General features: G+C 45.8%; 1 protein-coding gene across 7 annotated transcripts in view; it reads left to right on the top strand.

Annotated features, from left to right (window-relative positions):
• Positions 1-25,487, top strand: part of LOC129700355 (alpha-(1,6)-fucosyltransferase-like) — a 664,773-nt gene that overhangs the window by 519,944 nt on the left and 119,342 nt on the right. For 6 of the 7 annotated variants that reach the window (XM_055640767.1, XM_055640769.1, XM_055640766.1 and 3 more), the window contains 3 exons: positions 10,699-10,814; positions 11,622-11,784; positions 23,689-23,803. In XM_055640767.1, coding sequence (XP_055496742.1) covers positions 10,699-10,814; positions 11,622-11,784; positions 23,689-23,803 — 394 coding nt within the window. Of the gene's footprint in view, positions 1-10,698; positions 10,815-11,621; positions 11,785-19,067; positions 19,183-23,688; positions 23,804-25,487 lie in introns of all 7 variants that reach the window. The other variant, XM_055640772.1, reaches the window with a different exon arrangement.

Below are 25,487 nucleotides of genomic sequence, written 5' to 3'. Positions count from 1 at the left end.
AGCCGAGATGCAGCAAAAAGCTTTAGTTTGCGTGCTATCCAGTCAAATCAAATTATAAGATACATAGAAACATTGAAACAGAAAATAGGTGCAGGAGTAGGCCATTCGGCCCTTCGAGCCTGCACTGCCATTCAATATGATCATGGCTGATCATCCAACTCAGTATCCTGTACCTGCCTTCTCTACATACCCCCTGATCCCTTTAGCCACAAGGGCCACATCTAACTCCCTCTTAAATATAGCCAATGAACTGGCCTCAACTACCTTCTGTGGCAGAGAATTCCAGAGATTCACCATTCTCTGTGTGAAAAATGGTTTTCTCATCTTGGTCCTAAAAGATTTCCCCCTTATCCTTAAACAGTGACCCCTTGTTCTGGACTTCCCCAACATCGGGAACAATCTTCCTGCATCTAGCCTGTCCAACCTCTTAAGAATTTTGTAAGTTTCTATAAGATCCCCCCTCAATCTTCTAGATTCTAGCGAGTACAAGCCGAGTCTATCCAGTCTTTCTTCACATGAAAGTCCTGACATCCCAGGAATCAGTCTGGTGAACCTTCTCTGCACTCCCTCTATGCCAAGAATGTCTTTTCTCAGATTAGGAGACCAAAACTGTACGCAATGCTCCCGGTGTGGTCTCACCAAGACCCTGTACAGTAGAACCTCCCTGCTCCTATACTCAAATCCTTTTGCTATGAATGCTAACATACTATTCGCTTTCTTCACTGCCTGCTGCACCTGCATGACTACTTTCAATGACTGGTGCACCATGACACCCAGGTCTCGTTGCATCTCCCCTTTTACTAATCGGCCACCATTCAGATAACATGAGTACAGTCAAGCCCGAGACAAGTTCAAAAGGTTGGGCTTAGAGAAAAATACCAGTCCACAGAATATTGTTTTACAGCATTGCAGCACGACAGTCACAGAGAAAATGTACGACATCCGCAATGCAGTAGGTGGGCAGATCAGGGGTACCCCCTCACTGGTGGACCAATTGATCACTTTATATGAAATGTGAAATGTTGGCCTCCTTAACTATAATTTAGGATAACTATTCTGTCCCTTCCTTCTGACAAACCCTTCCTCCAAACACCCAATCCCTTTCTAACCCCTTCCCTCGCTCCCCACCCCTTCCCGCATTTCTCAGCCCCATCCCACGGTGCCCTCCCTCTTGTCTCCTCCTCATTCCTCTCATCCACAACCCTCCCTCTCATCCCCAATGTCCTCCCCTTGGATCCCACCCCTCATGTCCCAATTTCCCTCTCACCACCTCCCCTGCTCCCCCCCTCTCTTTCTCCCCATCCCCTCTCTCCCTACTTCCCTCCCTCTCTCTCCCTCCCACTTCTCCATCTCCTTCTCCCTCTCTCCCCCACCTTTGCTTCCCCCCTTCCTCTTTCTCCCAGCCTTCCCCCCCCCCCCCCCCCCCCCCCCACTCTCCCCTCTCTCTCCCACTCACTCCCTCTCTCCATAAGGAATTTTGGCAAATCTTAAACCCATCTGCAGATTGAGATTGTTATTGTTTACTTTGGATTATGAATGTGTAGAACATCATTGCAACCAACACAATGATGCCTGGTTGATTCATTGCTTATCTTGATGTACAATTGTATGTTGTATCTGGTTAAACGATGGATGTTGAAAGTTTGATGCTGCGCACGTATCGTGATTGTCATTGAAGAAGGAATCTACTTAATTCAGATTTTTCATTCATGAATTCTTACAATTTCCAAAACACATTGGAATGAATTCTTGATAGAATTTTTACTCATGATTGCTTTAATTCTACTTTGAAGAATATTTCAACTCAACCCCGGTATTGGAGAGAATGCAATCCTGAAATTGGCATTTCCTGATCTTTTATAAATTCGTCCACGTACTTCGCGCTTGATTTCAATCATTTTTTCCTGTTTTGCTCCGTGTTTTATTTTGTAATTGTACAGTGCAGTTCAATGTTAGCAGTGAATAGCACAGATGAAGTGACATCATTGGATGAGCCTGAGCACAGCCATAGCGTTAGACAGCAGGGAAATAGGCCGTTTGGTCAATCTTGTCCATGCCAACCAAGTTGCCTAATCAAGCTTGTCCCACTCACCTTCTTCACCTGGCCAATATTCCTCCAAACATTTTTGGGCGGCGCAGTGGTAGAGTTGCTGCCTAACAGCGCCAGAGACCCGGGTTCTATCCTGACTGCGAGTTCCATCTGTACAGAGTTTGTACGTTCTCCCCGTGATCATGTGGGTTTTCTCCAGGTGCTCCGGTTCCCTCCCTCATTCCAAACATGTACAGGTGTGCAGGTTACTTGGCATTGGTAAAATTACAAAATTGGCCCTAGTGTGTAGGAAAGTGCTACAGGGATCGCTGGTCGGCGCGGACACGGTGGGCTGAAGGACCTGTTACCGCACTGTATCTTTGAACAAAACTAAACTAAAATCTGTTCAAGTGAGTTTTAAATGTTGTAATTGTTCTCTTCTAAAGCTTTCCATTCGCACCTTAAACCTTCTTCTTCTTCTGTCGTATGTCTTTTAGACCTGCAGCTCCGTTGAGGCGAGCCAGGCCAACGTGTCATCGTCCAGGTCAATTAGACCTCGTTCACCATTCGGTGGCCGGTGTTTGGGGCAACTGGTGACTATGTGCTCCACTGTCTGTGTTGGGTCCCCACACTCGCAGGAGGCGCTGTCCACGAGGCCCCACCTCTTCATCGCTACTCCATAGCGTCCGATGCCTGTCCTCAAGCGGTTGAGGGTTGTCCACTGCTTTCGGGGCAGGGACATCCATGGGGTCATTGATGTAATGGTGCAGCCTAGATGGTTCCGCTGGCTTCCACTGGTCTCTCCATCTTGTCTTGACCTAGGCGGCCTAGGCGGCCATCTTGTCTTGACCTAGTCAGCCGATGTTGTGCAGAGCAGCTCTTGGGCTTGCGTGGCAAAGGGGTGCCGTGACTTCAGGCGCACTCGTTGTGGTGTCTCTGTGACGATCTGATGGAGGAGGTGGGATTCACTGTTCTGTGCCTTTTGAGAGAGGGCCAGCGTGGCTGCTTCTTGTCTGATGTTGGCTGGGGCGATGCCAGCGAGGACGGGCAGTTGGTTTACATGTCCACAGTGGCCCTGGTGTTCTTAGCCGCCGAGTACTGCGCCCTGGACTGGTGCCATAGCCCTCACGCCAAGAAGCTGGATGCTGCCCTCACCAGTGCCCTGCGGACTGTCTCCGGATGCCTACGAGCACCGTAAACCAATGCCTTCATACTCCCCAAATACTCTAAACTGGTAACATCCTTGTAAATATTTTTGCACCCTTTCCAATTTAATGGTGTCCATCTATAGCAGGGTAACCAGTTGGTGGCACAGTAGTGCAGCTGGTAGAACTTCTGCCTCATAGCGCCAGAGAACTGGGTACAATCCTGACCTTGGGTGCTATATGTTTGGATTTTACTTCGGAGTCACGTGAGTGACTACGTGAAGAACCCACCCAGCGCGCAGGCGCGGCATTACGTCAGCAGTGCAACAGCGGCAGCAGCTGGAGCCAGGCTCTCCAGCTGCAGCATAAAGACGAGACCTCAGGTAAGTGCCTTTTTTGTTACAGAGTCGCGCTAGAGAGAATAATGGCCTCTCGCAAGCGACCAGCCAGGAGGACTGCCTGCCCTACTCCACCCGAGGACGGGTCCATAGCGGGACGGCAGCCTCTCGCAGCGGAGGAGCTTTTTCAACGCTCCCGCTCACCCGACACCGAGCCGCCCCCAGTGCTGCAGATCTCAACGCCCCGCACAGGGAGGAAGGCGACACAGAAAACCGACCGGCCGGTGTCCTCCGATGATTCGGAGGAACGGGAACACTCTCCCCCACCGAAAAGGGGAGACGCTCGGATAAGCTGCATGAGGCAGCTCCTCGAGCGTATGATTAATGAGGAGATGCGGCATCTCCCAGGAGGACGGGCTTTGGCCTCCTCCTCTCCACACCCTTCTGTACCCTCTATATTCGAGGGCAGTAAGGGAGGCCAGGGCTGGGCTGGCCTATCCCAAGGGCAGGCGGAGGATATCGTCAGCATGCCGGGCGTGCCGGAAGAAGAGCTACTGGGTGTAGTGGGCCGATATGCGGCACCACCAACAACTGGGATGGTGTTGCCACCCAGAATGGCGGCAACTATAAACAGGCTGTCCAACAACCCGCTGCAGGACAAGGCTGTCCAGCAGGCCCTTGACAACTACATCGCGCCCGAAAATTGCGAGGCGCTGAGGGTCAAGACGGTAAATGGGCAGATCTGGAACCAGCTGGGGCAGCACATAAGGGCTCAGGAGGTCAAAATGCAGCGAGTCCTGAAGCTCCACTCAGCAGCCGTCACCGCCTTTGCTCGGTCCGTTGGGGATGAAGACCTGACCATACCCCAGCAGGATGCCCTCGCACTGATGTGCAGCACCACGTATGAGCTAAACAACCTACGGCGGGACAACATCAGGCCTGCCCTCAACCCAACATATGCCGGCCTCTGTAAAGCTCCAGCGCCCGAACGACAGGCGCTGCTATTTGGTGCGGATCTGGCCAAAAGGCTCAAGGAGTTGGAAGAGGCGGCAAAACCAGTAGGCCTCATGAGGGCAGGGCCAGGACCGAGCAGGGCGAAGACACCCAGTTGGCCGCACGCCTCGGCAGCCACCAGCAGATACCGAGCTGGTGAAAGCCTGGTGACCGCCTCCCACTACCCCCAGTGCTCTTTTTTAGAGCGGGGCCCAGGGCGGAGCCGTGGGAAGATGCGCCGCCCCACCGCAGCACCAACACGGACAACCTTGGGCCAGACCCACCGGAAACGACCCCACAAGTGAACATGGAGGTAGGTGGGTCTGGTTCCTGTCAACATACACAGACAAAGGGTGTAGTATTAACAGGGGGACGTTTGAGGTTCTTCAAGCATGTTTGGTGCTCCCTTACTAACAATCAGTTTATACTCAACAGTATTAGTGGATACAAGATTGAATTCAAACCAGGCGTAGAACCGCCAGTTCAGCACATGCCCCAAAGGGTGTTCCTTCCCTCGGCAGTTGAGAAGGTAGAAGGACAAGCTGAACTTGATCGGCTCGTGGCTAAAGGCATCATAGAAATGACCACACACGAGCCGCAAGAATTTGTATCAAATATTTTTCTCAAAACCAAAAAAGATGGTGGATGTCGCATTATTATTGATCTGACATCACTCAATCAGTCTGTTGAGTATCAACATTTCAAAATGGAGACATTTGTCACTGCCAGACAACTGATCTCCAAGGGATACTACATGGCAAGCATAGATATCAAAGATGCTTACTATTTGGTACCCATTCATAAAGATTACTTTAAATATCTGAAATTTATCTGGAGGGGCCAGCTATGGCAGTACCGAGCTTTGCCCAATGGTTTAACGACAGCTCCCAGACTATTTACGAAAATTCTTAAAGTGGCCATGAAGAAATTGAGAGAACTAAAACATTTAGTAGTGGCCTATCTGGACGATGTTCTCATATTAGGAAGAACACGGGAACAAGCTGTCGCAGGAGTGTTAGCCACTAAACAACTCCTTGAAACTTTGGGTTTTATCCTCCACCCAGATAAATCAATATTGGAGCCTACTACTAACATGGATTACTTAGGCTTCACTATTGACAACGATTCACATGACTGTCACTCTGCCCAGAAACAAAACAGTTTCACTCATTGAAGCTTGTAGCCATTTAATTGCCACACCGCAACCTAGAATACGGCATGTAGCCAGAGTTATTGGCTCTATAGTAGCAGCATTTCCGGCTGCCCAACATGGGCCCTTGCATTATCAAAATTTACAAAGAGCAAGGACTCATGCATTACGCCTTCATAGGGGGCATTATGATCGCAAAATGGATTTACCCGCTGAAGCCAAATCAGAACTTCAGTGGTGGGTTGACAATATTTGGCACAGTCACAGTCCTATCACCGTAACCAATCCTAACATAACCATTGCAACGGATGCCAGTGCTTTAGGCTGGGGAGCTACTAACTCCAAAGACAGCACAGGTGGCAGATGGACTAACTCAGAGGCATCGCTACTACAATCACTGGGCATTAACTTTTTGGAAATGCTCGCCGCCTTTTATGGGCTAAAAGCATATGCATCTGGTATGCGACACGTGCATGTTAGAATTATGATCGACAACACTACGGCAGTATCTTATATCCAGCACATGGGTGGCATTAAATCAGTATCATGCGACAAATTAACTGCTATAATCTGGCAATGGTGTGTCGAGAGACATATTTGGCTATCAGCTGCCTATTTACCAGGCAAGCTAAATTTAGTGGCGGACACCAGGTCACGAAAAATTCAACGACAACATCGAATGGATGTTGGACCCAAAATTATTTGCTAAAATTATCAAGCAATATGGTACGCCAGATATAGATTTGTTTGCGTCTAGGTTAAATCACCAACTACCCATGTATGTGGCTTGGGAACCAGACCCAGAGGCAGCAGCGGTAGATGCCTTCACGCTGGACTGGGGAAATTTCTTTTTCTATGCTTTCCCTCCCTTCTGCCTCATCAGTCGGGTACTCCAGAAAATTCAGGCAGACTCAGCCTCTGGCATTCTGGTCGTGCCCGACTGGCCTACCCAACCATGGTTCCCAATGTTCCACGACATGGTGGTAGAGACACCAATGGTCCTTCAACACCACCCCCAATTATTGACTCACCCGGTAACTGGCATTAGCCATCCATGCCACCAAAAATTGAAACTCCTGGTTTCCAGATTTTGAACAGGCCTTACCGGGGATTGGGGTTATCAGACAGAACAATCACCACCATGTCGGCATCCCTGCGAGTTTCCACCAAGAAACAGTACCTGACCTTCATCAGGAAATGGGAACAGTACTCTCACACACCTTCGAGGTTGGCCTCCGGTGGGATCCCTGAGCCTGGAACAGGCCACTTACAAAACCCTCATGCTCATGGCGCTTGTCTCAGCTCAAAGGTTTCAGTCGCTCCATCAGCTTAATCTGAACTACATGGTGACCACCCCAGATACCATTACTTTCACCATGCCGGGGTTGGTAAAACAAAGTAGACCAGGTACATCAAACTCCCCGTTGATCTTCCGGGCTTACCCTCCAGAACCTAGGCTGTGTGTGGTGACCCACCTTCATCATTATCTAGACACAACCCAAACGCTAAGAGGGAGAGAGAAAGCCTTATGGGTTAGCCACAGAAAGCCTTTTGGACGGGTAACCAGCCAAACATTATCCAGATGGTTGAAACAGGTCCTCAGCATGGCAGGGATTAACACAAATGTTTTTAAATCCCATTCAACCAGGGCAGCGTCCACCTCAGCGGCGGATAGGATGCAGGTTCCCCTCGACCACATCCTCAGAGCAGCGGGATGGTCAAGGGAATCGACATTCCAACGATTTTACAACAAACCGCTGATGGAACAGGACGTCTTTGCGGATACCGTTTTAAAAACCGCAAAGTTATGATTTAAAGCCCATGGGAGCTATTTTGTTTTTTGTTATAGTTAATAAATATTTCTTTTATAACTAAACAAACTTGTTGGTCTCTAGCTACCACTTCCTCCCTCGATGATCTTTCGGCAGTGAGTGATATAACTGTTACACGGTTTGAAATCACAGACCTTTGAAGTCTTCACGTAGTCACTCACGTGACTCCGAAGTAAAATAGTAAGATTAAACGAGTACTTACCAGTACGAAGTTTGATCTGTATTTTATGAGGAGTTACGATGAGGGATTACGTGCCCTCCGCTCCCACCCTCATTATATAGATCAAATTCGGACTAATGTCTCGTTGGTCTTCACTATCTTTACTTCAACTAGTGTCTATCTGTGATTCCACACCGCTGCTTGGAAGTATGCCGCGCCTGCGCGCTGGGTGGGTTCTTCACGTAATCCCTCATCGTAACTCCTCATAAAATACAGATCAAACTTCGTACTGGTAAGTACTCGTTTAATCTTACTATTTTACATGTTCTACATGTATCCATGTGGATTTCCTCTAGGTGCTTCTGGTTCCTGCCACATCCCAAAGACATGCGAGTTTGTAGGTTAATTAGTGTAGATCATGTGCATGTGCCTTTAATATAGTGACCTCACCACTACTAACCACTCCCCATATCAGAAGTATAATTGCAACCTCCCCACCCATTGATCGCTCTCTAGCTCGGGTGACAGACCACGTACAGCTAGGGCAGCAACGGTTATGTTATATTAAAAAAAAGTAGTAAAGACACAACGTGTTCATGACTCCTCTTTACAATTAGCCTCTGTAAATTTCCCCCTGTGTGTAGGGGGGGGATAACATGGAACTCGTTTGAACTGGTGATTAATGGTCGGTGTGGATTAAATGGGCTGAAGGTCCTGTTTCCGCACTGTATCTGCCAATCAATCAAACAGACATGACATCCTAACTTTTGCGCTGAATGAGGCTCACTGGCCAGTAGTTCCTGGCTTAAAAAAGAGGCAGAAAGTGCTGGAGTAATTCTGCGGGTCAGGGAGCATCTCTGGGAGAACATGGATCAGTGATGTTTGGGTCAGGACGCTTCTTCAGATCTGTCCTTGTGTATCCTTCCTTGAATTTTCCTTGCTACCCTTCTTAAATAATGATGCTACATTAACCACCCTCTATCCTCCCATTTTTTATCTGTGGCTAAAGATGATGCAAGCATCTCTGCAAGGAACATTTTACACCCTAGCATCCGACAAGATCTGAGCATGCACTTGATCAAATTTACCACCTAGTGCTCTTTAAAAACTTCACTACCTCTTCTTGGTGATGCATAGTAACTGTGTGGTTTTGTAGTTTTATTGAGTCGACCCACCCTTGCAAATCTATTACGGGACTGTACTGTGTAGCGTTGCATTGCGGCAGCAAGAAACGAAAAGCAAACAGGAATACAGAAATTTCGCTTCGATGCTGATTGAAAATTAATGGTCTAGATTTTATAGCCCATGGCAGTGCAATGGCCATCACCCCTGCACTTCAGGAAAGCTATCCATGCAGATGGTATAGATTATTAAAGCACAGATTTTCCCCATTCATAGCCTTCGTCAATGTCTCGTGTTGGCTGTGAGGAAAGCTCTGGTTTCCAGCAACTGTTACATTGCTGGACTAACAAGTCATTCTGAAGGCAGTCAACAAGTTGAGAAGAATAGAAGCAAAGAACTGCAGATGTTTGTTTACCACACAAGAGGACACAAAGTGGTGGGGTATCTCAGCTGGTCAGGCAGCATCTTGTTGCTTTAACAAGCCCATTAAGCATTTTGATTGAAGCAAACATGGGCAATAAAAGTAGGAGCTGAAATATCATGAACTTAAACAAATAACTCCTTTCATTACATTAAAAGCCATGGGATTTTGAAATGAATATTTGAAACTCAACATAATGCAAAAGTAAGGAATAGTAAGAGATTTGGTTCATTATACTATTTAATTCATCAGTTACAACTTATTTAGCAAACAGTAACATGCTAAGTGGTTTAAACAGTGAGCTGGTTCCTGAATATCTGAAAGTAATTCACTGAATTCTGATTACCCTGGAGAAGATGGGGAGCGGCTCATACTAGTGAAGCAGATAATACTGATAACACTTCTGGATTTCTGCATTTAACTGCACATGTGCATATTCCATGAATGTAAGATTTTCTCCATTATAAGGCCTAATATCCCCATTAGTGACTGCAAATTCTGAATCTACGTTTTCTTCCCAGTATTATAAATGAATCAAATACTGAGTATTGGGTATACCATTTGGGAGGTCAATTACAGTATATAAGATGTTGGTGAAACTGCATTTAGAGTATGGTGTTCAGTTCTGGGCACCATGTTATAGGACAGATGTTGTCAAGCTTGAAGCAGATTTATGAGGATGTTGCTGGGACTCAAGGGTCTTGGTTATAAGGAGAGGTTGAGCAGGCTAGAACTATCCCTTGGAGCGCAGGAGGATATAGACAAAAGGAGCAGGAGTAGGCCATTTGGCCCTTCGAGCCAGCACCGCCATTCAATGTGGGGATGAAGGGTTATCTTACAGAGGTGTACAAAATCATGAGGGGAATAGATCGGGTAGACATACAGAGTCTCTCCCAGAGTAAGGGAATCAAGAACCAGTGGACATAGGCTTAAGGTGAGGGGGGAAAGATTTAATAGGAACCTGAGGGGTGACATTTTTTACCAAGGCTGGTGGATGTATGGAACGAGTTGCCAGAGGAGGTAGTTGAGGCAGGTATTATTGCAATGTTTAAGATACATTTATACAGGTACATGGATAGGACAGGTTTTGAGGGATATTGGGCAAATGCATGCAGATGGGACTGGTGTAGATGGGAAAAGTTGGTCAGCGTGGGCAAGTAGAGTCGGGGGCCTGTTTCCACGCTGTATGACTGACTTTTCATGAGTGACTGAGTTAAGGGGGCAATTGCTGCAACAGTGTTATTTAGGGGTAAAGTTCAGAAAGCTGGCACTCACTGACAGACTCCAACTCCTGAATAGATAATGCTAACATTTCTACCTCTCCCTTAGGGCATCACTAATTATAGTCCCCAGATTTCATGCCAGTGCCTCTGCCCAGATGCATTTGAGTCCAGTAATTTACTCTTGATTCTATTGTCTTAATAACATCCCTAGTGTGGTGAATGGAATTCCAATATGCAAATGATCAGAGACTGCATATTTTATTCACACAATCTTTCTTCATCCAGGATTCCTGAAGGTCCCATTGACCAGGCACCAGCTGCTGGAAGAGTACATTCATTAGAAGAACAACTGTTAAAGGCCAAAGAGCAGATTGAAAGCTACAAGAAGGGAGCGGGCAAAGGTAAGTGATTACCCTGTTCCAGTAATTGAGTCCATTGTTGGGAATTATTTGCTTAAGGAATATGTTAAAGACTGCATTTCCATTTCTTCCTTTCGCGGTCAATGTAGTGCCCTTGGTTAGCTGCTGGATTCCCTATGTAGCAATTGACATTGCTGAATAATTTCCATTCCTTAATATTGTGTAATTGCAATGAAAACCAAGATGCTATCAGGAAGAAAGCTATCATTTAATCAATCAGTTAGGTGAGCAGAGAAATGGCATATGGAGAAATGGCATATACAATTTAATTTTAGTTTAGTTTAGAGATACAGCACTGAAACAGTCCCTTCCACCCACCGAGTCCATGCTATCCAGCCACCACCCGATACACTAACACTACCCTACGCAGTAGGGACAATCTACAATCTTTATTGAGCCAACTAACCAACAGTCCTGTACGCCTTTGGAGCGTGGATGGAAACCGGAGCACCCGGGGAAAACCCATGTGGTCACAGGGAGATCGTACAAACACCGTACAGACAGCACCCATAGCCAGGATTGAACCTGGATCTCTGCCACTGTAAGACAGCAACTCTACTGCTGTGCCACGGTGTCGACCTGTCCAAAGAATTTGGACTGAATGTGTTTGAGAAGGCGGACAAGATAAGGAAATATAAACAAAAATGGTAGATTAAGTGGATGATCGAAAATCACCCTAAGATAATAGGGCAGATTGATCAGATGTCTAAAAAGGCAGGCTTACTGGCAGAGGCATGGAATAAAAAAGCAAGGAGTTCATGGTAGAACTGTCTGACATTTTTGTGGCAGGTCCTGGGAAAGAACACGAGGAGTTACGGCGTAAGATTGAAAATGGAGTGAAGGAGCTCTGGTTCTTCGTGCAGAGTGAAGTCACGAAAGTGAAAAAACTGGAGGGCGATGAAGCAGAAAGGCAGGCGGATTCTTTACTTGAGAACCTGGGTGACCAGCAGAGGTAAGGACTTCATACCCCTTACCTGGGGTACCTTTTTTTTGTGCCAATCCAAGGCCTTTCAAAGCCTGGTTAAGCTCATAGTATACCAAATTGGTCCATAAGGAAAGTTACTTTAGAGTCACTGACATCACAGCCTTGTAAACTTTCTGCCAATTTTGCTAAGATATTTGTAAAAATTCAGTACAAATTTCAAAAGTATTTAAATTTCTTTGGAGTCTATGGTTTACTAATCACCTCCACGACAGATCCTTGTACAATATTCCTCAGAGCCCTGAATCATAATTGCTGCATGCTTTAGGTCTGATGTCAAACTTCAAGTTCTCCAAACAATAACCAAAATATTTTTTCCCCCAAAATGTGTTGTTACATCTGCTTCAAAAATCGGAACATTTCTCGATCAATTTTAGCGCATGATGTCCTCGTGGCACCTCAGTTTGATCACCATTTTGTGATTCATCACAAACAGGCCCTAAAAATGAAACGTGGGTTAGTATGCTCTTTCAATACGGAATCTGATCGCTGGTATAATGATAAATAATGGCGTGAGTGCCTGGAAGAGTAAATGGGGTCAGAACCACTCCAAGCACATGCCTCTCCCCGACACCCGCCATGACAGGGTGAGGGCCGGCCACTCCCGCAGTCGCAACATCCCCATCCCCACGTGGAGCAACACACTGGCTGAAAACAGCCAAATTCCTCACTCTTAGCACATCACGATAGAAACTAGGCAAATCCCGTAAGGCGGGTCGACTGATGCCCGCCACCGGGAGCCGTGAGACCCCCCCTTAGGCAACAACCCCGGCGGAAAAAATACGTGGCCAGAGCGTGCCATCTGGGGGGGTTCTCTACATACATATTCCTCCGCAGAGTCCTGACATGGAGAGCCGTCACCTGGGTACGCACGCATACCAAGGACTGGCCGCCCTCCTCTAACGGGAGACTCAGGACTGCTGCGGAAACCCAGTGCTTCCTATCTCCCCAAAATAAATCCACCAACTTCTTCTGTACTGCAGTTACAAAGATAGAGGGCGGCACAAGAGTAGCCAGCCGGTACCATAATATGGAGGCCACTAGCTGGGTTTATGACCAGCACCCTACCCTGGAAAGAAAGAACTCCAAGCAGGCCTGACCAGCGCCCCAGCCGGGCGACGACTTTTGTCTCCAACTCCTGCCAGTTTGACGGCCAAGCATCGTCAGTGGGACTCAGGTACACCCCCAGATAGAGGAGGTGCGTGGTGCTCCACGCATACATTGTCATCTCCTCCGGCAGGGAGTCTACCTGCCACTGACCCACTAAACGTCCAGAGCGCTTACTGCAGTTAATCCTGGCGGACGATGCAGCCGAGAAAACCTGCTGACATTCACGCATCCTCCTCAGGTCACCAGAGTCAGTGAACGTAAAGAGTACATCATCAGCATACGCAGGAAGAACCACCTCCACCCCCGGTTCTGGTAGAGCCAGGCCTGTCAACAGCCTCTGAAGAAGACACAGGAATGGCTCGACACAGACCGAGTACAACTGACCAGACATGAGATACCCCTGGCGGACTCCCCTCCCAAAGTGAATGGGAGCCAACAACACACCATTAACCTTCACAGGCCCACTCCACTGCAGCGTACAAAAGCGGGACCCGGGACACAAAATGCGGTCCAAATCCGAACGCTTGCAGCGTCCCGAAAAGACAGTCATGCTCTACCCTGTCAAAAGCCTTCTCCTGTTCAAGGGACAAAAAAGCAGCTGACTGACCAGTACCCTGAGATACATGAATCAGGTCCCCAGGTGGATGTTATCCTGAATGGACCGCATGGAGCCCAGGTGATTTGCCATCGCCCGTGCAAAAACTTTATACTCCGTGCAGAGGAGAGGGAGCGGGCGGCAGTTCTTCAACAGGCGGAGTTCGGCCTACTTGGGCAGCAGGACAACGACTGCTTCTCTCTCTCTCACTCACACCCCTTATTATCAACTAGATAACTTCCTCAGCTTATTGCCATGGCAACCCTGATATCATCCTCTCCAGTGTATCCCCTTTGCCCTATTCATTATCCCCTCCTCCTCTGTTAAAATTAACTTGTTTTCTCTACTCCCCTCTTGTAATAAAAGGTCCTTGAACAGGAACATTAACTCTATTTCTTTCCACAAATACTGCCTTACCTGCTGAGCGCATCTCACAATTTCTGTTATTATTTTGTATTGTTTATTTCCTGTGGCCCTGCATGATTCTGTTTGAATTGGGGCTTTTGCCATCCAGTTTACTTCAATCAAAGAAAAAAATCCAATTATAGAATATCTTCCGAGCATGAAGATGCTGCCTTAATAATTTGCAGGAATACAAGTTACAAAAAGATGAATAATAGTGTTTTCTGATAAAGAAAATCATTTTGTGAATAGAAGCTGATGTACAGTCTGCAGGTTTGTAAAGACAATTATTTCACTATACTGAGGTTCTTTGCCTTTTCCCTTTTGAATGCATTGACAATGTACAAAAACTCTTGTATACCAGGCAGCCTATTATAATACCATGACAGTCAAAGTCAGCATGATATACAGGTGTACCATATTTCATCTGAACATAGGAGATGTACAGGGCAGTTAGTGTGGAACAGGAACCAAGGCTGTGTCTTTATTCCCTCACAACACAAAGCAAATACATTTCTTAAAAGCGCTCACTGGGATCAGACTATGTTATTTGCACATGATACGTTAACATGAAAACTACTGTTGCTTAAACGAGGCTCCCTTGTTTCTAGCAGCTGTGAAATGATACTGTTCTGAGTTGCACTTTGCACAGTCTGGGTGTTTCTAGTCACTATCTCGGGATGGCCCAATGGTGTAGCGGTAGAGTCACAGCGCCAGATACCCGGATTATTTCCTGACTATGGGTGCTATCTGTGTGGAAATTATACTGTACGTTCTCCCTGTGACCACATGGGTTTTTTCCGGGTGCTCCGGTTTCATCCCACACTCCAAAGACATACAGATTTGTAGGTTAATTGGCTTAGGTAAAATTGTAAATTGCCCCCAGATAGTGCCAGTGTATGGGGTGATCGCTGGTTGGTGTGGACCTGGTGGGCCAAATGGCCTTTTCCCATGCTGTATCTTGAAAGTAAAGTCTAAAATCAGTAGTTTATAGCAATGGGATTTATAAGCTTTCAATCTAATGACTGCTCTTTTTACTAAACTCGTAAAATGTTCTTTAGTTTTAGGAATACTTGAAATGTTTAGGACTTACCCACAACTATTAACTGTTTACGGGACTTACCCACAACTATTAACTGTTCACGAAAGAACTGCAGATGCTGAAAAAATGAAGGTAGACACAAAATGCTGGAGAAACTCAGTGGGTGAGGCAGCAGGGGGGGGGGGGGGGGGGGGGGGGGGGGGGGGGGGGGGAAAAGGCAGAGGTGGAGACAGTAGGCTTTGTGGGAGAGCTAGGGAGGTGAAGGAGAACGCAAGGGCTATCTAAAATAAGAGGTCAATGTTCATTCCTCTGGGGTGTAAACTACCTAAGCAAAATATGAGGTGAGGTGCTGTTCCTCCAATTTGCGCTGGGCCTCACTCTGGCAATGGAGGAGGCCCAGGACAGAAAGGTCAGATTGGGAATGGGAGGGGAAGTGCTGAGTAACCGGGAGATCAGGTTGGTTAATACGAACTGAGCTGAGGTGTTGGGCGAAGCGATCGCCGAGCCTGCGCTTGGTCTTGCCGATGTAGAGAAGTTGGCACCTGAAACAGCGGATAAAGTAGATGAGGTTGGAGGAGGTGCAGGTGAATTTCTGTCTCACCTGGAAAGACTGATTGAGTCGGCTGGAGTTGAGGTATAACGCCAACTGTAGCATTTCCTGGGGTTGCAGGGGTAAGTACCCGGGGAAGGGGTGGTTTGGTTAGGAAGAGATAAATTGACCAGTGAGTTACGAAGGGAACAGACGCTGCGGAAAACAGAAAGGAGAGAAAAGGGAAAGATGTGGCCAGTGGTAGGATCCCACAACTATTTTTTTTTGTTTTTTTTTAATAAATTATTTTTCAATGTTTTATTTAACACAACAAAACAAAAAAGAGAAAGAAAAGAAAGAAACAAAAGACAACAGAAAAAAAGCCACCAGACATAACAGTATTGGTGCAATCCACATGGTGCTACACAGTCAGACATAGCAAGAGCATAAGTAAAGAGCACAGGACTACATCTCCACAGATAATATGAAACTATGATCCCACAACTATTAACATTGTTTTTTCTCTCTTGTATTATCTTTCCCTATGATTTCCCCAGATAACATGTAAAAAATGTTTTTCAATACACGTGACAATAATAAACCAATCAGAGTGTTGGATGCCACAATCATACAGGAAGTTGTCAAAAATAAAAACACGCTCCTTCGATGAAAATTAATTAATTTGCAGAACCATCTTTAATCTGGCTGCTACCAATTGAAATGTTGCACTGATTCATCTAGCTGCCTGTGACCTGCTGTGACATAACGGCACTGCTTCGAGCATTCCATCTCCGACATCTGCATCCGCACTTAGGAAAAACACTCAAACACACCCAAGGGGACGTGCGTCTCTTGTCAAGCCATAGCTCCGCAGTGTAAGTGCTTAGTCAAGCACAAGGTGATAATTGAAGTGAGGCAGCCTGTTCAAAAAGGCTGGAAATGTTGAAAGATGTCGTCTGATCAGCTGTCCCCTGTAATCAAGCTGTTCTTCTTGAACTGTGTACCTGTGTGCAGTGATGCCCTCTGTATTTGTACTTGGTTGGTATTTTATAGCATTGTTGTCAGTGCATCAAAGTGGGAATGGAATGAAATGAACAACACAATGTTGAGTTAGATGGGTGGGTCTTAATTTATGTTAATCCTTTCATGGGAGGATTGGTAAGCAATATAAAAAGTTTATAAGCGATTGGAGCAGAATTAGGCCATTTGGCCCATCAAGTCTAATCCGCCATTCGATCATGGCTGATCTATGATTCTTTCTCAACCCCATTCTCCTGCCTTCTCCCCATAACCCGTAACACCCGTACTAATTAACAATCTTTCAATCTCTGCCTTAAAAATATCAATTGACAGCTTCCACAGCCTCCTTTGGCAATGGATTCCACAGATTCGCCACCCTCTGACTAAAGATAGCCCTCCTTACCTCCTTCCTAAAGGTAAGTCCTTTTTTTCCTGAGGCTATGGCCCTTGACCTTTGACCCTAGACTCTCCCACTACTCTCCACATCCACTCTACCCAGACCTGGGCTGTGTCTGTGCCGACCAGTGACTATCCTACACACTAGGGACAATTTGTAACTTTTGCCGGAGCCAATGGACATACAAACCTGTACGCCTTTACAGTGTGGGAGAAAACCGGAGCGCCCAGGGAAAATCCACATGGTCATGCAGAGAACATACAAACTCCATACAGACAGCACCCGTAGCCAGGATCAAACCCGAGTCTCTGGCGCTGTAAGATAGCAGTTCTACCGCTGCGCCACCGTGCCGTCCTGTTCATCACTTTTCAGTATATTTTGGCATGTTCCAGGTCATTGGACAGAAGAATTAAGTATCTTTGTGGGATGGTGGAAAATGAAATTGAGAGTGAGATGAAATTAAATAGAATCACTTGTCACTAATTATACAATCTGATTAATTAGAAAGCATTGCAAACAAAAGGACACTCGGAAGCTTTATCATATGTGACTGGCTGCTACCTGGCCTCCCAAAGCCTGAGGAAATCATGCAACTGTTTAAAATCCATGTAAACTTAATCCCAATTTGCTTGCAATGTTTCCATAAATGTTTGGTATGCTGCATTTTGCCAGTGTAGTCTCTAGTGACATCATTAAACGCTTCAAATCAACAATGTAATGTGTTTTTTCTCCTTTTGTTCAGAAGTCACAGTGCTGCTTTTAAATCTCTCAGTGCGTGGTTGCCATGAATTGTAACACAGGGTCAGTCTGCCATAGGGAGAGTCATATCAGTTAATACCCAAGCCTAGCCGTGTCTTCGTTGAGCTTTGACTGATGTTAAAGGATAAACATCATTGTTCTATTTTGTTGCTCAGCAATCTAGAAGCTTCATTCGTGGCCAAGCCAAAATTGACTCTATCAGTGATGAGGTAGGTGGGAGCAAGGATATTGTTGATCTTGCTAAAGTACCACAAAGTGAATTTCACTGATGTTCCAAGGGAACAGGTTCAAGGATCTGACTAGTAGAACAGAAAAAGGCTCACTTGTCTGTTTAGATTCTTAGAATAAAGGGGAGGTCATTTAAGACTGAGGTGAGAAAAAAATTTTTCACCCAGAGAGTTGGGAATTTATGGAATTCCCTGCCACAGAGGGCAATTGAGGCCAAGTCACTGGATGGATTTAAGAGAGAGTTATATACAACTCTAGGGGCTAGTGGAGTCAAGGGATATGGGGAGAAGGCATGCACTTTGGGAACAAATCGCTATCAGCTGCAGACTGGTGCGTAAAACAATACACAGTACTACAGACTTGGCCGCAAATCAATACACACAGCACTACAGACTTGGTGTGTAAAGATAATACACACAGCGCTGCCGGATTGACGCGCAAAGGTTTAAACAGAGCACTGTCGGCTTAACGCTAGGGAATTTAAACAAAGAACTGTTGGCTGCAGCGCTATGGATTCTAAATATAACGCCACCGGCCGCAATGCTATGGCTCACAGGCTGTTCGGGAAAATTCTCGTATACCAACTGATTAAACAACTTTGGTGGTTGATGTGGGACCTCAAAACAATGTCGCCTTTAGAATTTTTCCAAAGATAGACACAAAAAGCTGGAGTAACTCAGCAGGTCAGGCAGCATCTCTGGAGAAAAGAAATAGGTGACGTTTCAAGTCGAGACCCTTCTTCAGACTGAGAGTCAGGAGAGAGGGAAATTTTATTCCAGTCCACCGCAGGCCTCCACCAGCGATCCCGTTGACCCTCTGCTCTCCACCACCCACCAGCGGCTCCGGAGCTTTTTCCACTTAGACTTTTTCCACTTCTTTGACTCATTGCTTGAATACGATGGCAGGGACAAGCGATTGTATTGTAGATTTGTACAAATGGTGGATTTTTTTCCCCCATTTGTTTTGAATTACTTGAATAAGTTTTGTGTACCTTGCGTAAAAAAAACTGTCTTAACAAAATTAACATTTCTCCCACCGAGAGTGAGAGAGAAAGAAGCAGGACATTGTTTCTGATATTTTGTGATAACCAATCCCTTGAAACTGTTTGCAATCCACGATGAGGCCACGATGCTGCCTTTTGAATCTAATGTTTGTTTCCTTGCATTTTTAGGTCCATATTGACAGACGTATACTACCTCAGTCAAGCAGATGGGGCCGGTGAATGGAGAGAGAACGAGGCCAGGGATCTGACAGACCTGGTTCAGCGGAGAATAACATTCCTGCAGGTACTGCTAATCTGAAGTAGAGTAAGCATGAATTCATAACAAAAGATTTATTTTATGTTAGCTACCTGGGAAGCAAATCCCTTCTCAAAGAACATCCCAAAATAGTTTAATAATCAGTTGGAGCTAAAAGCAGAAGAAGCGTTACTTCAGTTTTGACATTCATTTTCTTGAAGCCAGCCAAATTGTTACTGAGCTATCCATTGGTTTTGTTTTCATTCACTTCATAAGTCCACGTGTCATTGGAGCAGAATTAGGCCATTCAGCCCATCAGGTTTACTCCGCCATTCACCGACGGCTAATCTATCTATCCCTCTCAATCCCATTCTCCTGCCTTCTCCATGTAACATTTGATGCCCTTACTAACCAAAAACCTGTCAATCTCCACTTTCAACTTGTCATGGGGGCACATTGCATGGGAGGTTTACCATTTGTCATTCTATAAATCCTGTCTAACATTGCTTCTCTTCAAAGGCATTGCTTCATTTAAATGGTACACAAATTAAAAGGGCAAGCCTTTAGTGACCTGCTTCATTTCATTGACAACATTCATAGAATCACATGTTTCAGAAGGAACTGCAGATGCTGGAAATTTAAAGGTACACAAAAATGCTGGAGAAACTCAGTGGGTGCAGCAGCTTCTATGGAGCGAAGGAAATAGGTAAAGTTTCGGGCCGAAGAAGGGTTTCGGCCTGAAACGTTGCCTATTTCCTTCGCTCCATAGATGCTGCTGCACCCGCTGAGTTTCTCCAGCATTATGTGTACTTCATAGAATCACATTGTTTCACTTTCAGCACTCTGGAGAGCACGCTGCAGACGACAATCACTTCACAGTGCATGTGTCTGCACACCCAATGGCACGGGTCCAGCAGTCAATATGGACACTAATGGCATTGACTGTGATTAAAGAGCCTGTCCCACTTACGTGTCCTTGGCACGCAAATTACATGACCTCGTGGTCGCGTTGAGGCGCACGGGCTTCATAGGGCCGCATGGGGCTGGTCCCATTGAGAAGCGCGGAGGGGTATGTAGTTGTGCGCGACATCATGCGGGGCTCCGAAATTTTTGTAGTGAATGAAATCTTTGTGCGCCAACGGCCTGTCGGCCAAAGTGGGACAGGTCCAAGACCCTGGCGCGATGCAACGTCTCACCTCCAACAGCAGCAGAAGCAGGCAAACGATCGCCAAACTCAGCCTGGGACTCACGGCCGTTGCAGTCCGGATCCGCCCGCAATTCTACTCCTAGACCGAGGCCAAGAAAGTTGAAGCTAGACACAAAATGCTGGAGTAACTCAGCGGGACCGGCAGCATCTCTGGAGAGAAGCAATGGGTGCCGTTTTGGGTCAAGACCCTTCTTTTCAGACTGAAGAAGAGTCTCGACACAAAATGTCGCCCATTGCTTCACTTCAGAGATGCTGCCGGTCCCGCTGAGTTACTCCAGCTTTGTGTCCATCTTCAAATGATGTCACACGCTCCAGATGGCTGAGCGTATGCATGAAATCGCGCCCGACATTCGCGGGACTGTCGCGGGTCAATGCGACCACGTGGTCGCGTAATTTGCGTGCCAAGGACACGTAAGTGGGACAGGCCCTTTAGAGTCATTACTATAGCAATCTCACGTCAAGGGTAATTGCAAGGTCAGTTGCCATTGCTGAAAAGTTGCTGTCTGACTTGCTGCTCCAACCTTTCCTTTCGAAAAACCCATGTTTCTCTCCCCACTTTAGAATGAAAAGCCGTGAATTTATAACCTTGGTGTACCAGTGAAAATAGACACAAAAAGCTGGATTAACTCAGTGGGACCAGCAGCATCTCTGGAGAGAAGGAGTGGGTGATGTTTTGGGTCGAGACTGTTCTTCAGACTGGCTTGGGATAAGGGAAACGAGAGATATAGACAGTAATGTGCAGAGATAAGGAACAATGAATGAAAGATATGCAAAAAAGTAATGATGATAAAGGAAACAAGCCATTGTAAGTTGTTTGTGGGGCAAAAATGAGAAGCTGGTGTGACTTGGGAGGGGGAGGGATAGAGAGAGGGGGAATGCCAGGGCTAACTGAAGTGAGAGAAATCAATATTCACATCACTGGGTTGTAAACTGCCCAAGCAAAATATGAGATGCTATTCCTCCAATTTGCGTTTAGCCTCTGACAGTGAAAGTTAGTTCGACATTACAAGTGTATTTATGTTTTAAGCAGCTGGATAACTGTTAATTAGTCTTTGGTACTGAAAAAAAGTAATTATTAACAGTGCTGTGTTGTTCTTTCAGCTCTTAATTGTTGAATATTTAAATATAGATCAAGTAACTTGGTCTTTCTTTTGATCTATTCTTTCCATCTCGCAATATTTCAGCTTCCTTTCCTCATTAGAAATTGAACTCACCCACAATAAACCTATATTTCTTTTGTGTTCCTGCCATTGTTTATGTTTATGTACTTTTATCCGGTGAGTTTAGGAAATGCCTTTGTCTCTACTATATGTGCAACAGTCGAAACATCCAGCTATTTGCCATTTAAAAGAAAATAAATAAATTCTTAATGTCCACAGGCATGGCAGATTTTCTTAGAACCATTCCCTCAGCAACACCTGCACCAACATATTGTAGAACTGATATGGGGATTCGAAAAGATAGCAAATGGTTCTCAAAACGCTTTAAAGCCATATACAGGAACAATGGGAAAGAATCTTGGTGCAACATAACCACACATTGTGGAGCATGATAACTGCCCCAAGTATTGGCTTATTAATGTGAAAACTTGAGTATCATCTGTATATTTGTTCTGACAAAGAAGCATCTCCAGAATTTATGTTTAAACTCAGTCAGTGATATTGCATGTGATAAAACGTACCAGCCTGTTTTCAATGCACAGGTCTCGTTTAAGTTTCCATTTACATTCAATTATTCAATTCAATGATTTAATGATAATTTATTATCAACTATTGGATCATTGGATCGTTAATTTAATGTCTAGTTACCAGAATGTTTTAATGTCCATTTACATTCAGACTGTTTCTTCAATGTTTACCCCAATAATCCCAGTCTCCTAACCCCATCTGCCACCTCCCGTGGGTTGGGAATTATATCAAATGAGATCTTGTCCTCTCTACAAAGTCCTGGCTCAGCATATCACGATAGCAATTATAAAAAAAATCTAATAGAAATTTTCCACAAAATGTTGAATTCAATTTGAAGTAGAAGCTTGATTTGCATCTTTATTTTCCAACCTTTTCATTTGGGCAAGTTGTTTCTTGTCACTTAGTTGTCTTTATTTTGTTTGTAATTTCTGATTGCTGGTGGTGTGACCCACCGATCTGTCATGTGTTATCGAGTCCACATGTTCTCTTCAAGTGCCTTGATGAAACCAATAGCTTGTAACACTTTGAAGGTTGATCTCGACAGGTTCAAGGATCTGACTAGTAGAACAGAAAAAGGCTCACTTGTCTGTTTAGATTCTTAGAATAAAGGGGAGGTCATTTAAGACTGAGGTGAGAAAAAAATTTTTCACCCAGAGAGTTGGGAATTTATGGAATTCCCTGCCACAGAGGGCAATTGAGGCCAAGTCACTGGATGGATTTAAGAGAGAGTTAGATACAACTCTAGGGGCTAGTGGAGTCAAGGGATATGGGGAGAAGGCAGGCACTTTGGGAACAAATCGCTATCAGCTGCAGACTGGTGCGTAAAACAATACACAGTACTACAGACTTGGCCGCAAATCAATACACACAGCGCTACAGACTTGGTGTGTAAAGATAATACACACAGCGCTGCCGAATTGACGCGCAAAGGTTTAAACAGAGCACTGTCGGCTTAACGCTAGGGAATTTAAACAAAGAACTGTTGGCTGCAGCGCTATGGATTCTAAATATAACGCCACCGGCCGCAATGCAATGGCTCACAGGCTGTTCGGGAGAATTCTCGTATAACAACTGATTAAACAACTTTGGTGGTTGATGTGGGACCTCAAAACAATGTCGCCTTTAGAATTTTTCCAAAGATAGACACAAAAAGCTGGAGTAACTCAGCAGGTCAGGCAGCATTTCTGGAGAAAATAAATAGGTGACGTTTCAAGTCGAGACCCTTCTTCAGACTGAGAGTCAGGAGAGAGGGAAATTTTATTCCAGTCCACCGCAGGCCTCCACCAGCGATTCCGTTGACCCTCTGCTCTCCACCACCCACCAGCGGCTCCGGAGCTGTTTCCACTTAGACTTTTTCCACTTCTTTGACTCATTGCTTGAATACGATGGCAGGGACAAGAGATTGTATTGTAGATTTGTACAAATGGTGGATATTTTTCCCCCATTTGTTTTGAATTACTTGAATAAGTTTTGTGTACCTTGCGTAAAAAAAACTGTCTTAACAAAATTAACATTTCTCCCACCGAGAGTGAGAGAGAAAGAAGCAGGACATTGTTTTGTGATATTTTGTGATAACCAATCCCTTGAAACTGTTTGCAATCCACGATGAGGCCACGATGCTGCCTTTTGAATCTAATGTTTGTTTCCTTGCATTTTTAGGTCCATATTGACAGACGTATACTACCTCAGTCAAGCAGATGGGGCCGGTGAATGGAGAGAGAATGAGGCCAGGGATCTGACAGACCTGGTTCAGCGGAGAATAACATTCCTGCAGGTACTGCTAATCTGAAGTAGAGTAAGCATGAATTCATAACAAAAGATTTATTTTATGTTAGCTACCTGGGAAGCAAATCCCTTCTCAAAGAACATCCCAAAATAGTTTAATAATCAGTTGGAGCTAAAAGCAGAAGAAGCGTTACTTCAGTTTTGACATTCATTTTCTTGAAGCCAGCCAAATTGTTACTGAGCTATCCATTGGTTTTGTTTTCATTCACTTCATAAGTCCACGTGTCATTGGAGCAGAATTAGGCCATTCAGCCCATCACGTTTACTCCGCCATTCACCCACGGCTAATCTATCTATCCCTCTCAATCCCATTCCCCTGCCTTCTCCATGTAACATTTGATGCCCTTACTAACCAAAAACCTGTCAATCTCCACTTTCAACTTGTCATGGGGGCACATTGCATGGGAGGTTTACCATTTGTCATTCTATAAATCCTGTCTAACATTGCTTTTCTTCAAAGGCATTGCTTCATTTAAATGGTACACAAATTAAAAGGGCAAGCCTTTAGTGACCTGCTTCATTTCATTGACAACATTCATAGAATCACATGTTTCAGAAGGAACTGCAGATGCTGGAAATTTAAAGGTACACAAAAATGCTGGAGAAACTCAGTGGGTGCAGCAGCTTCTATGGAGCGAAGGAAATAGGTAACGTTTTGGGCCGAAGAAGGGTTTCGGCCTGAAACGTTGCCTATTTCCTTCGCTCCATAGATGCTGTTGCACCCGCTGAGTTTCTCCAGCATTATGTGTACCTTCATAGAATCACATTGTTTCACTTTCAGCACTCTGGAGAGCACGCTGCAGACGACAATCACTTCACAGTGCATGTGTCTGCACACCCAATGGCACGGATCCAGCAGTCAATATGGACACTAATGGCATTGACTGTGACTAAAGAGCCTGTCCCACTTACGTGTCCTTGGCACGCAAATTACATGACCTCGTGGTCGCGTTGAGGCGCACGGGCTTCATAGGGCCGCATGGGGCCGGTCCCACTGAGAAGCGCGGAGGGGTATGTAGTTGTGCGCGACATCACGCGGGGCTCCGAAATTTTTGTAGTGAATGAAATCTTTGTGCTCCAACGGCCTGTCGGCCAAAGTGGGACAGGCCCAAGACCCTGGCGCGATGCAACGTCTCACCTCCAACAGCAGCAGAAGCAGGCAAACGATCGCCAAACTCGGCCTGGGACTCACGGCCGTTGCAGTCCGGATCCGCCCGCAATTCTACTCCCAGACCGGGGCCAAGAAAGTTGAAGATAGACACAAAATGCTGGAGTAACTCAGCGGGACCGGCAGCATCTCTGGAGAGAAGCAATGGGTGCCGTTTTGGGTCAAGACCCTTCTTTTCAGACTGAAGAAGAGTCTCGACACAAAATGTCACCCATTGCTTCTCTCCAGAGATGCTGCCGGTCCCGCTGAGTTACTCCAGCTTTGTGTCCATCTTCAAATGATGCCACGCGCTCCAGGCGGCTGAGCGTATGCATAAAATCACGCCCGACATTCGCGGGACTGTCGCGGCTCAATGCGACCACGTGGTCGCGTAATTTGCGTGCCAAGGACACGTAAGTGGGACAGGCCCTTTAGAGTCATTACTATAGCAATCTCACGTCAAGGGTAATTGCAAGGTCAGTTGCCATTGCTGAAAAGTTGCTGTCTGACTTGCTGCTCCAACCTT

This window comes from Leucoraja erinacea, chromosome 9, assembly GCF_028641065.1.
Source record: "Leucoraja erinacea ecotype New England chromosome 9, Leri_hhj_1, whole genome shotgun sequence".
In the NCBI taxonomy this organism is placed as follows: Eukaryota; Metazoa; Chordata; class Chondrichthyes; order Rajiformes; family Rajidae; genus Leucoraja; species Leucoraja erinaceus.
The sequence above is the reverse complement of the archived record's forward strand: the minus strand, read 5'-3'. Positions and strand labels throughout refer to the sequence as shown.